Source organism: Accipiter gentilis, chromosome 24 (assembly GCF_929443795.1).
Source record: "Accipiter gentilis chromosome 24, bAccGen1.1, whole genome shotgun sequence".
Lineage (NCBI taxonomy): Eukaryota > Metazoa > Chordata > Aves > Accipitriformes > Accipitridae > Astur > Astur gentilis.
Genome location: NC_064903.1, coordinates 16,252,843 through 16,265,520, shown reverse-complemented (window position 1 = coordinate 16,265,520; position 12,678 = coordinate 16,252,843). Strand labels below are relative to the sequence as shown.

Below are 12,678 nucleotides of genomic sequence, written 5' to 3'. Positions count from 1 at the left end.
TTTTGGATATTGTTGACTTTTTCCTTAACAGTATCCTGGTACATAGCATTTAAAGCTTTTTGCTGTCCGTCATGGCAAGGACATGATATCATAACTCTACAATAATAATAGATAGTAAGATCTACATAGCTTGGTGATGTAGTCAGATTTTGCAGGTGGCTTTTGTATTACCAGAGCCAACATACATGTGAATCGATTTCCGTTCAGGGCTAGGAGTTTTGCTAGATACCGTCACTTGAATTGCCTTTTGGGCACTCTCCAGCTGTCGTACAAAATGCTTGTGCTGAAGCGCTAGACAAGGAGAATGGTGCCAGTTTTCTATTAAAGCTCAAAACTGTGGCGTTGCTTTTAGTGAATGGTGGCAGTGAGAGGTGGTAAACAGCCTTTTCCTTTTGCAGCAACAGATCTTAATTTTCCCCTAATGATGAGAAATCAAGCAAAATAGAGTTTTAGGTTATTTACCTTGTTTATCTTTGGAGGAGATGGCCATTCTGTATCATCTCGCAAAAAGGGGTCATTACCGGCTGCGATATATCATAGTGTAAGCACTGGTACGGGACTGTGAATGTAATACAAGACAAGGAATTTTGTCTCCAGGTTTTTCAATATAAATACATGCTGAAAAATCCTGAAAATATTTAAAATGTAATCATGGGCCTGTTAAATCCTTTCAGGTACCTAACTGTCATGTTTTAACCCCAGCTGACAACTAAGCACCACACAGCCGCTCGCTCACTCCCCCCCACCCAGTGGGATGGGGGACAGAATCGGGGAAAAAGTAAAACTTGTGGGTTGAGATAAAGACAGTTTAATAGGACAGAAAAGGAAGGGGAAACATTATGAATAACAATAGAATGTACAAAACAAGTGAGGCACAATAAAATTGCTCACCACCTGCGGACTGATGTCCAGCCAATCTCTGAGCCGTGGTGCCCCCAGCCAACTCCCCCAGTTTATATACTGGGCATGACATCATATGGTATGGAATACCCCTTTGGCTCCATTTGGGTCAGATGTCCGTTCTGCGTCCCCTCCCAGTTTCTTGTGCACCCCCAGCCTCTGCTGGCAGGGCAGTATGAGAAGCTGAAAAGTCCTTGACTTAGCATAAACACTGCTTAGCAACAACTGAAAACATCATTGTGTTATCAACATTCTTCTCACATTAAATCCAAAACACAGCACTGTACCAGCTACTAAGAAGAAAATTAACTTTATTCCAGCCAAAACCAGGACACTAGTAGTGTCAGCATAACGCAAGAAATGTGAGCATCAACAAAAACAGCTGATGAGACATAACGCGCTGTCTCTGAAGGTAGAAAAATGGAATACACTCGGGTCAGTCTTGATTAACAAAAAATGCAAGGAGGTACCATAACGAAGAGCAACCTGTATAAGCAATAGTTGTACTCGCTTACCTAGGAACATCTACCATTGATCATTTTGAAGCAAGAGAGTAATTCGTATAGCCGTGTTCTCACTTAAGAAAGTTAAAATGATGAAAAGTCCTAATTTTTCCATCTTAACTGTTTCTGTACCTAGCACTCGAATTGCTGTTTCCCAGGAGAAAATGAAAACCTTTATAAGTTTGGTGCTGGTAAAGACCCTGAAGACCCCCTGCAGGTGGGAGACAAATGTGCGTGTTGTAATTGTTACTACAGAAAATAAAAATCAGTAAGCACAAACTTAGGTGCTTTGATCACTTGGTAACAGTCGGTCCAAAACCGAAACGCAGCCAAGAACTAGAATGATGCGTCTCACAACGAACTTCACGCCAGTTTTCGGAAAACGGCGCAGAGGCTCGCATTCTCGCGGCTCCCTAAAAGCTCAGCGTGTTCTTCAGCAGCAAAACCAAACTGAGAGCAAACACCGGAAAAGGCCGCGTGATGGAAGCTGAAGAGCGGGACGCTCCCCCCGTGGGCCAGACCGGGGAGGGCACGACCCCAGCTCGGCCCCCGGCCCGTTAAGAGCACACCGGGGCTCGTTCTGGCAGCCGCGGGACTCGAACCGGCGCGCCCGCCCCGCCGGGCCCCGCCCCCGCCGGGCTCGTCTCGGCGCCCATTGTAGCGTTTCAAAACACACGCCCTGCCCCGCCGGCCAGTCAGCGCGCGCTCCCGCGCCGGAGCCTGTCGGGAGTCCGGACGCAGCCGAGGCTGCCGCTCGGGCCCGATGCCGGCCTCGTCGGCATGCGCGGTGGCGGGATGCGGTTGCAGGGCGCATGCGCCGTGGAAGGCGGGCAGCTTTGCCTCCGCCCGCTTTCCCGCGCCTGCGCGCTGGGCGGCGGCGGCGGCGGCGGCGGCGGCGGGCGCGGGGGGGTGTCCGGGCCGAGGCGCTCGCTCCCCTGTGGAGGAGGAGGCGGCGGCACCGGCACCGTCAGCGGCATCGTCGAGCTCGTCGGTCGGCGAGCGCGGGTGGGGGAAGCAGGGGCCGCCCCCCGGGCCGCCCCCGGCATGGGGCGCTGCTGGGGCCGCCCCCCTCGCCGGGCCCGGCGCGCCCCCGGACTCTGCCTGCGGCGCCGCCCGCGGGGCCTGTAGGGGCGGCCGCGCCGCGCCTGGCCGGGGGCAGCGGCGGCATGAGGAGCCGCTGCGGCCGCCGGCAGTGAATGGGCGTCGCGGCGGAGCGGGAGGAGCCGGAGCCGCCGCTGGAGCCGCCGCCGCCGCCGCGATGGCTCAGGAGAAAATGGAGCTGGACCTGGAGCTGCCGCCGGGGAGCGCCGCGGCCCCGAGCGACGGGGGCGGCCTGAGGCGATCGAACAGCGCCCCCCTCATCCACGGGCTCAGGTGAGCGCCGACCGCCCCGGCCCGGCCCGGCCCGCGGCGCCGGGCCCCGGAGCCCCGCCGGCGGCAGCGGGGCCCGCCCCGGGAGCGGCCTGCCCGGCGGGGCTCGGCTGCTCGAGCAGCACGGGCCGCCTCCGCCGCAGCCCCGCTGCCGGGCCGGGCTCGCTGCGGGCCCCCCGCTCTCCCTGCGCCGTGGCTGGGGCGCGGTGCAGGCCTCTGAAACGTGCGGCTTGTTGCTCGGCTTGAGGCTCGAGTCAAGGCGGCGAGTTATTGGTGTAACTGCGGGGCCGCCCTGCGCGGACCCGCCCTGCGCGGACCCCCGCAGGCTGGCCGGGGGAGAGAGCTGGCTGGGCTGCCTCCGGGAACGTGGTGCTTCTCCTGAAATAAGATGGATGTTTCCAGTGCGCTGGAGACTGGGCTGTGTAGTTTTTAAGTAAAGCACGCCTTAGGAAGTTGTTCACAAAACTTTTCTTCTTTTTTTTTTTACCCCCTCCAGTGACAACTCGCAGGTCTTTCAGCCTTACGTGTTGCGAACTCGCAGGAACAGTACAACAGTTATGAGCCGCCACAGTATGGTAAGGAATCTTAAGCATGTTCTATTTACCCCTAACAAGAAATAATAGGGCTGGAGAAATGAAGTTAGACTTGATTTGTATGTGCACTAAGCATCCTAGCAAGCTTCCAGGCTGCAGAATATGCATTTTTTTTTCACCTGTAACTGCAACCTGCAGTGAGATAATACTGGTATATTAACTGTATGTCCCCAAGAAGACAACAGGAGCTGAAGCTGTGTCTAATTCCCAGTATTAAGTACAGCCTGAAAGTTAATTTGGACCTGACCATGGGTTGAAAGAGAAAACTGCTGTCACAAGTAAAAGTCTTGTAAGGGTGTTTTATTTGTTGTAAAAATGGAAGAAAGACTCACAAGTCTTCGTTGACCTGTTTGTTTGACGTGGCTGCTCTTGTCACAATGTTGAGTGCTAGACGTTAGAAAATCATTTAAAGAAGGGGAATTCATTTGGTGGGTGATATTCTGCCCTCTGCTATGTAAGTCTGGCAGCATACAGTACTGCGGTTGTTTAACTTTTCAAAGATGTTGCATTTCTTTTTTTTCACCCTTCCCTTGTCAACTCAGGGTCTATATGCTGTTTTTCACTAAAATTTTCCTTTCTCATTAGGGCGTAGTAAAGATTAAGCGTTGCTTTCCTCAAAACCTGTAGAGCTTAAAAGTCCTGAAAGAGGTTTCTTCTATGTCTTCTGTTCAGAAAAAGTGAAATGTAATTTTAGTTTAAAATCTTCTGTCATAGATTTTTTAAGAGTAAGAATCCAAAATTTTGAAACCTAAATCAGTAGGTGTTTCAGCAGACACATGGGCATCCGGAGTGGGAACTGTTGGCCCATATGTATGTGGTGGTAGCCAAAGTTCCAGAGCAATTAGATGCATAAAACTATATGCAATTGAAAAATTGCAAAAGTAAAGTTTTGGGGAGTGTTGTTCAAGGCTGAGCTGAAACATTGAGATTTCTCCTTTATAATAGCCAACTGGTTGAATAAGTTAGAACACAAGTTTGTTGTCTGTCTTTAGGCAGTAGGGAATTGTATAACGTTCGTAGTTCCATTTATAATACCTCACTTGTCTAAATGGCATATATAGCTATTTGTGTATTTGAGATGGTAAGCAGTGTCTGCTTGCAAGTCTGAGATCTGTGCCACTTGCTGAGTGATAGAATGAATTTGTAAGTGGTAAAACAAGTCTTTTCTCTTGAAGGTCAGTGTTTTCTTTTTGCAACATTATTTGAGTCATCTGCGTGTAGTTGTACAGCTCATTTTTAATTCACTAAGAATGTAGGTGATGGTAAATAGGATGCATGCAAGCTGTTGATGTGTGATTTAATCATATTGGCTGTCACTTTTTTCAGTTGTTGTCATCATCTCCTATTCGTATTCCTAGTAGCCGACTTCATCAGATCAGAAGGGTAAGTGTAGTTTTTATCTGTATGTTTAGTAACAGAATGAAAAACATTATATAATATTGAAGTATGTACCTAATGGGAGTTTCTTTCCTATTGAGTTTTTCAAGTACTAGAGGAAACAGTCTTTTTTTAAGACTTAATTTCAACAAGGAAGTGTCCTTGCAAGGCTTATTGTTGTTGTGTTTAAAGTACCTTGCATTTTTGAAGTGTTTTTTTTCATTCAAGAGAAATGGTGAGCTGGGCTGGTAGCAACCTCTTCTTTCTGGAGTGGTCCTACTGTTCATATTTCAATTCTAATAGCAAATGATTGAATCACGAGTGTTATTGCAAGTACCTGTGATGAATCAAACATTACGGGAAAACTTATGACATTTATCTCCTGCAGGAGGAAGGAGTGGATTTAATGAACAGAGAAGCAGCACACGAAAGGTGAGTGTTACTGAAACAAGATGATAAAATAGCCAGAGTTATCCTCTTTGTAGCTACTGATGGGATTTTTTGTATTCTAGGGAAGTGCAAACAGCAATGCAGATAAGCCAGTCATGGGAGGAAAGCTTGAGCCTGGTAATCTCTTTATAGATGTTTCCTATTTAATTCTCCTTTTACACTCAGCTGATGAATTTAAGGGAAAGAGAGGAGTTAACTGTGAAAATCATTTATGAAGAACTTAAGTTCATCTGCTTTGGCTGTTTTGTGCATTTGGCCCGATGACCTTTCATTAGACGGTTGTGCCTTGGATTCTAAGGTAATGTTCTGTGCCAGCGTTAAGTCTGAAACCTTGTATTTACAGAGCGACAATGACTTGGACAAGTCTGAGAAATCTTCCTCCCCAAAGAGAATAGACTTCATTCCAGTTTCTCCTGCACCTTCACCAACAAGAGGGATAGGAAAGGTAGGATAAGTGGAATATCAAAATGAGAGAACATTTTAGAATTTGAGACCAAGGTGAACTGTGAAGACATGTAACTTCACAAATTGTTTGATAGTTTAAAAAAAACCAAACAACAACAACCCCCCCCAAACCCACATTTTGTTGGTTTCTAAGAATCAGATGCTTGCCATCTTATAGCCTGCACAGTTTAAGCAGTGTGCCAGTTCTGTCACACTGAATATTTTCAGTTGCTGCTCTTTGTGCAGTGCTTGGATGAGTTAGGATTCTGGTTCCAGGGAAGCTGGAAGAGGTCATTAGGGTAATCAGATTTGGACATGATCTTCAGCTGTGTAATTGGGGGGTTGCTGGGGAAGAAGCACCAAAATTGGAATGTTTTGTATGTGTAGGGTAAAAGTGTAGGCAATCTGTGTGGTGGTGAGGATGAAAATATGTCCATCAGTTATGGAAAGGAAGGCATAAACTCACTGTGAAGAAGGACTTGAGTGTGCTGAACTTGCACTGAAGACTGATGGCAGATGCTGGAGAAAGGGAAGAGGTGGATAAACTACTTTTTCTAGTGAGGACTGGAGAACTGAAATGTAGCACGGAGAAACTCGCAACTGTGTTTAAAGATGGGCTGCGTGACCTTGTTTTCACCCTCTTTTGTGGTTGTGCTTTTGTACTGTTACTATTTTATTGCATGCCTCTTACGACTATTGATGCACGGAACAGCCACATGCTAGTGCTGGGTAAATGTGTTCCTAGTATAACACTGATGCTGACAGCTGGTCCTACCTTTGGAATCACGACTGTAAAGCAGTAGTAGATAACTTGACAGAAACATTTTTGTGCTTCGCTATGGGCATTCATGGGCTAAGCTTAGATTAGCTGCAGAACCGCAGAGCTAAATACTCTGTTCTACTCTGGAGTATTGTGTTAAATTTTCAAGTCAGATGTATTTTGAGTAAACTCAACTTGTTTAACAAGCTCCTTGAAAGAAGTAAGCCCTGAGTACTGTACTGCTGCTTCTAAATGTAACAGTAGAACAGAAACAACTGTCTTATTGAGAAAACAGTGTCTATTTCAATTTCAGATTTCTTGTGGGTTTGAATTTTAGGTTAATCTGAGCAGTATTGCATTAGCCAGTGTATTTTTGCAAGTTAAATTTTAATGCTTCTAAGATTGTGTTTGATTAAGTCTGCCTTATTCTGTTACTAGCTTTTCTTTAGCTGGGGATGTTTTGTTTGGAGGGTGGGGTGAAACACCTGAGTGTTTACAAGGAAATTCTGAAGCATCTTAATGTGACTTTTTCTGCAGCAATGTTTTTCACCATCATTGCAAATGTTTGTGAGCAGTAATGGATTACCTCCAAGTCCTATTCCCAGTCCAACAAGGCGATTCTCCAAGTAAGTAACATCTGCAAGTAACAGGTATACATTGGCTTAAATTCCAAGGCTAGCACAAAGATCAGTTAAAGCTGATGTTAAGGCATTAAAAGAGGCTTTAGTTTTACAATAACTGAAGTATTGCCACATAAAAATGCTCTGAAAGTTCAACCTTTACCAATGGTAGGTAGCTTTATAGGAGCCTGTGTCAAGTTTAAACTACACTTGGTAACTTGTGGGGAAATTCCGAGGTACTTCAAATGAATTTTATTAACTTTGTCAGCCTATCAATTTTATACAATACTACACACGATTTAGATGTGGATTGAAATGAGGATGTGATGCACTAAGGGAAGGAGAAAACCCTAGAAAATTTACTACATGTGTGTGGCAGATAATCTGCTCTAACAGGCAGCGTTTCTTTGTTATCTATGTATTTACATTCCCTAAGTGTTCCAGCTGTGCAGGAATAGTTTTAAAGAACGTCTCATATGATGTGGTTGTGTTGATTTGATGGTAGGTATGGTGATGTTCAGACTTGGAACCTTTATAGGCCTGACTGAGTATCAGTACTCTCTCTCTAGCAGGAGGAGTCAAAGTCCAATCAACTGTATCAGGCCCAGTGTTCTCGGCCCCATTAAAAGAAAAGGTATGTGTGTTTACATTATCAGATGTTTTAATAAGGATGTAGTTTTGCAGCTGGATACATTTCTCTCTCTCCCATATTTTTTGTTGTTGTTCTGTAAATATAATGCACTTGTATCCACGGTGAACTGGAATTTGCCCATTGTAACTTGAAAATACGATGTAAAGTAGCTAGTCTAAAACACAAGGATGAAAAACTTTAGAAGCAGCTACTGCTTGAAAGAGGCAAACTTTATTACACATGAAATTAAATGTTATGAATATTCGTAAGCCCTGACATTCCTAAGAGTACCACTGTATGGTGCACACCCTTCAGATCATCTTAGGAATGTTGCTTATCATGCAGTATCTTCTAAACTTAGTACTGAATGTTTGTTTTTACTCTGAAAGTTCAGAAGGTGAGTGTTTAGAGAAATGGAATAGATCAGTGCCCTTTCCTCCTGAAGGGGGAAAACTGCATTCTTTCCTGGAAGTATTTCATGTTAAGGATATTCAAATTACATCCCAGAACAAGTCTCCATAGCAGAACTGTAAGATTGAGATATTTACAAGTGTGCCTCTAGCTATGCTTATTCTTTCTGCATATTTTTTTTTAAACTTAGGCATTCTTAACTGCACCAAAAGCATGTCCTCTTATTTTACAAGACTTATATTTAGCCTTTGAGAAAAGTTACTGTTTATTGTTTTTTTAGGACTGCTTGTCCTATCAGATAAAGAATGTTGTCGAATTTATATTGAATTGACAGGGGAGAGAAAGTAATTTTCTCATAGATGCCAATTCTATCTTGGCTGTTGTTTTCTGTGAATTTTAGAGGCATTAAAAATTGAACAAAAGTTTATTAAGCTCAATGATCAATAGGGAATAGGTATTCATACTGCGTTGTTTTACTTAAGAGGTTTTACAATAGCTTTACACAGATTGTATTAGGAACAGTGCAGGTAAAGGGCAGGCTTTCCTCACCCTATCCATGTCTTCTTGTGGAGCATCTTTTACAAAGTAGAGATAAGAGTTTGCCTTTTTTACTTGAAATTTCAAGGAATTTTCAAAATGTTACTTAATTCTAAACCATCTAATCCATTTAAATGAACCTAATTTCTTTTCCTAAATACATAATCCTGTTATTTTCTGAATTTTAGTGGTAGCTTTATGGTTCATATTCTGCAGATGGGACATGGTGTCAATTTGTTACCATGATATGTGGGGGGGAAGGAAACAATGCACTGAAGAACATTTCACTGCTATAGGGAATTAATAGTGGTAGACTGTGCAATGTGTTGTAGCAGTGCAGATTTGTCTTTGTGAAATTTCGAGTGGCAGAAGAGTTACCAAAGTTGGTGGTTTGGGTTTTCTTCATTTTTTCATAAGACCCAAGTATTTTATAAATGTTTTTTGCCCATTCTGCTTGATAGAAGGTGTTATTCCTTCACTTCAAAGAAGTGAATGTATCCCTGTGAGCTAAAGGAAAATAGGAAATTTGGGGGGGGAGGTTATCAGTCTTTTATAAAATAAGTGGTGGTATAATTCTCTTCCATAACATATTAATATATACTGGTTGTCTATAATGCTTAACCTCTGTCGGCTTTTCTCACACCACAATTGCTGTGAAGTGTGGGTAAAAAGCCAGAAAATGTATTCCCATTTCATATGTTTTTGTTGCCAAAATAAAAATATACTGTAGCTGAGAGGGTTTTCTTTTTTTAAGCTTGTTATTGGCAAGTTCATGATATTTCCAAACATGTCTATTGTACAGAAGCTATTAATGAGCTAGTTCATTCTCAGGGCAGATTATACTAAACAGATTATATGAATTCTCCTCATCATGTTTAATCTTTTAATGTCAGTAGACGATTACAGGTACAAAGATAGTCTGATCCATGATGAGTAAGTGAAAATGCATACGCATGCCCATTTTTTCTGTTCAGCTTTTCTGTAAAAGTGTACATATGCATCAGAATTTGCTGTACACAGGAGGGTGAAACTGTGAACTAAGCTGGCATTCCTATTTTCATAATCACTAAGAATTTTAATCTCCGTATTTTGGCTTATGTCAGTTGCCTCATCTCAACTGCCTACTTAAAGTTAAGTCACAGTAATTGGTTTGGTTTAGATTATTTTGTCTGATTGTAGTCCAAGTAGCAAGTGCCTAGTTTTATGTCTTTGAGATCACTGTAGCCCCTTGGATACTGCTGAAGCATTAGTTAAGGATGGACTGGATGGTTAAACAACAGCTAGCATCAAATTAATGTCTTACCGAAGTGCTCGGTTGGCTAAATTAGAGGACTTGCGTTACAAATGCAACCTTGCTCTGTTGTGGGACAAACCTCTCTTTTACAATAGATAAATATTAAATGGACGTTCCAGAGACTCAAGTGAATTTGATTATTTGCACTATTTTCCTTAGGTGAAATGGAAACTGAAAGTCAGCCAAAGAGACTTTTTCAAGGAACAACCAACATGCTTTCTCCAGATGTTACACATCTGACAGATCTCAGTTCATGGTAAAATATTTCATGTGCCCTGAAATGCCAAAATAGGGAACGTGCATTTATCGAAAGCTTTCTTGTTTTGTTTGTTTTTTTCCAGAAAAAAATACTTTGTGTATAGCTTGTGTATGCATATTACTGGGGACTATTCCTGTGGTAGTATAGTGTGACAATGTTCCTGCTCCTTTGATCAATTCTTCCTGAGGAGCCTCTAGCCTAGATTTTTTTTTTTTAATCGAAGCTTTTATGCTGGGTATATAATTGTTACAAATCCCTGTTGGTTCATAAGCAAAGTTATTTTGCATTAAAAGATGCTTTGTCATTTCAGTATGTTGTAGGTAGTGGTCATATAGTATCTGGGGTACTTATCTGAATACTTAGAAAATGTGTGTGTGAATACTTACTGCAGTTACATAGTTCACGTTGATACATTCATGATTTTTGTGTTATAGTCTGTCTCCTTTCTATATTACGATCATAAAAAGCTGAGGTTTTTTTTGTCGAGTCAGATACTAAGTATTCTAAAATATCAACTCTGTATTACTATAATTTCAGTTTACCAACAGACTTAAAACTGCCTAGAAATATTTTCCTCGTGTTCCTTCCAGCTAAATTGCAAAAGAATCAATTTATGTGCTCTGAATATTGTATCAAGACTTCAAAATCCAACTAGAAGGGAAAAGTAGGCTTCCAGATCTTGCTTTGAGTAGTGCAACATTAAAGAACATACTAGCTAATTAATGACATCTTTGCTGCATTGCTGATTAGATTCTTATTATTACTTTCCTATAACCTTGTAAGGTTTTATCCTCATTAATTGTCACCTCCTTTCTGAGACTGATTAAAATCAGAGTCATAATTTATTCTGCATGTTAAAAAAGAAATAATTCTGCTCCTCATTCCCATAAGGAGCATGAATATATATATAACATGCTACAGAAAACAAGGAGTCTTCAGGGCTGCCAGTCTTGCAGTAAAGACTGAGTGGTAGTATAGGTCTCCTACATCTTCTCTACAAAGGCAAAAGTACATCAGCTTTGTACAAAAAGTCGTCATGCCTGTGTTACTAAATGACCTTTTTTCTGTTTCCCCAGCCTGTCTTCAGATATTCTTGATGGGAGTAGCAGCAGTGTTGGCTCTTCCTCTGATTCACTGACTAAAGGCAGCATAACCACAGAGTCTCCAGTAACATGCTCAAATTCATGCTCTTCATTCATTTTGATGGATGATCTCTCACCTAAGTGACTTAAGTTCTGAGTCAGTGTCCGGCTGTGCTGTTCCCTTACTGTACACCTGTACAGAGAAACGAACTCTGATCCTTGAACCATTAACACAAGGATTATGAAAAGGAAAAATTATTGTAACTAATCCTTGGCGACTTTCCAGTGATTTTGATTTATCCATTTAATGGACATTGTAGACCATATTAATGTCTGGTTTTGCAAATTTATTTTTTAAACAAGATGTCTGCTCAGATTATACTAACTTTTTGCTTTCAGGAACTTGCATACACTTTTTGATTCCGAGAATAGGTATCTACCTATTAGTGTTGCAATTTTTAGGAGAATACTTCTATCGTTATGGTGGTCACTATGTCTAGGGAAAGAATTTGGTTTGGAAGGATTTGAAAATACTAATTTATTCTCTGGCACTTCTACCATTGAGTAAAACTAATCTCCTTGCTTTTTTTCAGTCACTAGCTTTGAATTCTCTTATGGAATGGAGAAAAAAATCTTTTCTTAGTGCTGCTAGTCATTTTTATTACAGAAGACCAGAGTGGGTGTGGAAATATCACTCTATTACATTAAAAAAAAAAAAAAAAAAGACCACAACAAAATTACTAATGACTGGCGCATTTGCCATCAGTGAAGAAATAACAATACTCCACGAACACGATTCAAGTAGCTGCATAGTTCTCTCCCCAGATCCTTTATCCTACGGATTATATGAAATAAGGTCAATATTCAGCAAGGTTTGGCCAAGGAAAACTAATCCACGCCTCGATCCAAGACATACAGTGCAGATAACTAAGTTTATTTAAACTACTGTGTAGGAGAACCGTGTATGGCACCATCGATGTCTCCTGTGGCATTGAGGTCATAGGTATTTTTGTGCCTTAGGGGACATTGTTACAAAATTACGGAATGTAAACCAGAGGGGTGGGTGGGAAAAGTCCTTTGTGTACAGCTTGTTTGTAGAGTGCTTACCAGAATCTGTCGTCGATGCTGCTTTCCTTAGTGTTTCTTTACAAGATGTGTGCTCCGTTGCAAGGTGCTGTGGGCAGTCCCAACTCTGCTGTGAGATGGCAGCCAAAGTAATTCCCTTTGCAGCTGCTGTGTGCAGCGTTTGTACCTTTGTTGGTGGTCATGAGCAGGGCAAGCAGCTAAATGAACATTCGATTTTTAAGGAAAGACTTAAAAGTTTGGATTGAATACGAGCTCTGCAAATCGTTTGGCTAAGGAGTTATATTTGAGCTATGAGTAGTCTAGATACAGTACCTTGGTCAGTCTGAGGTAAGACAATAGATATTTTACTTTTTAAAGACT

General features: G+C 42.3%; 1 protein-coding gene and 1 non-coding gene across 2 annotated transcripts; both read left to right on the top strand.

Annotated features, from left to right (window-relative positions):
• The first annotated feature begins 2,303 nt into the window (after positions 1-2,303).
• On the top strand, positions 2,304-11,976 carry PABIR2 (PABIR family member 2). The gene is made up of 10 exons (XM_049827779.1): positions 2,304-2,777; positions 3,271-3,349; positions 4,694-4,750; positions 5,133-5,176; positions 5,257-5,311; positions 5,538-5,639; positions 6,936-7,024; positions 7,588-7,652; positions 10,051-10,147; positions 11,227-11,976. The coding sequence occupies exons 1-10, from the start codon at positions 2,662-2,664 to the stop codon at positions 11,375-11,377; spliced, it is 855 nt and encodes a 284-aa protein (XP_049683736.1). The 5' UTR covers positions 2,304-2,661; the 3' UTR covers positions 11,378-11,976.
• LOC126050424 (small nucleolar RNA U109) lies at positions 10,998-11,141 on the top strand. Its single transcript, XR_007509548.1, has one exon. It is a non-coding gene; the product is annotated as a small nucleolar RNA U109 (small nucleolar RNA).
• Positions 11,977-12,678: the final 702 nt, after the last annotated feature.

What these genes read in the sequence shown, in the direction of transcription:
- PABIR2 (XM_049827779.1), top strand. Translation starts at nt 2,662, where the DNA reads ATGGCTCAGGAGAAAATGGAGCTGGACCTGGAGCTGCCGCCGGGGAGC. An exon ending in TTATGAGCCGCCACAGTATG is followed by an intron (nt 3,350 to 4,693) that starts GTAAGGAATCTT and finishes CACTTTTTTCAG; the next exon opens with TTGTTGTCATCATCTCCTAT. An exon ending in AGAGAAGCAGCACACGAAAG is followed by an intron (nt 5,177 to 5,256) that starts GTGAGTGTTACT and finishes TTTGTATTCTAG; the next exon opens with GGAAGTGCAAACAGCAATGC.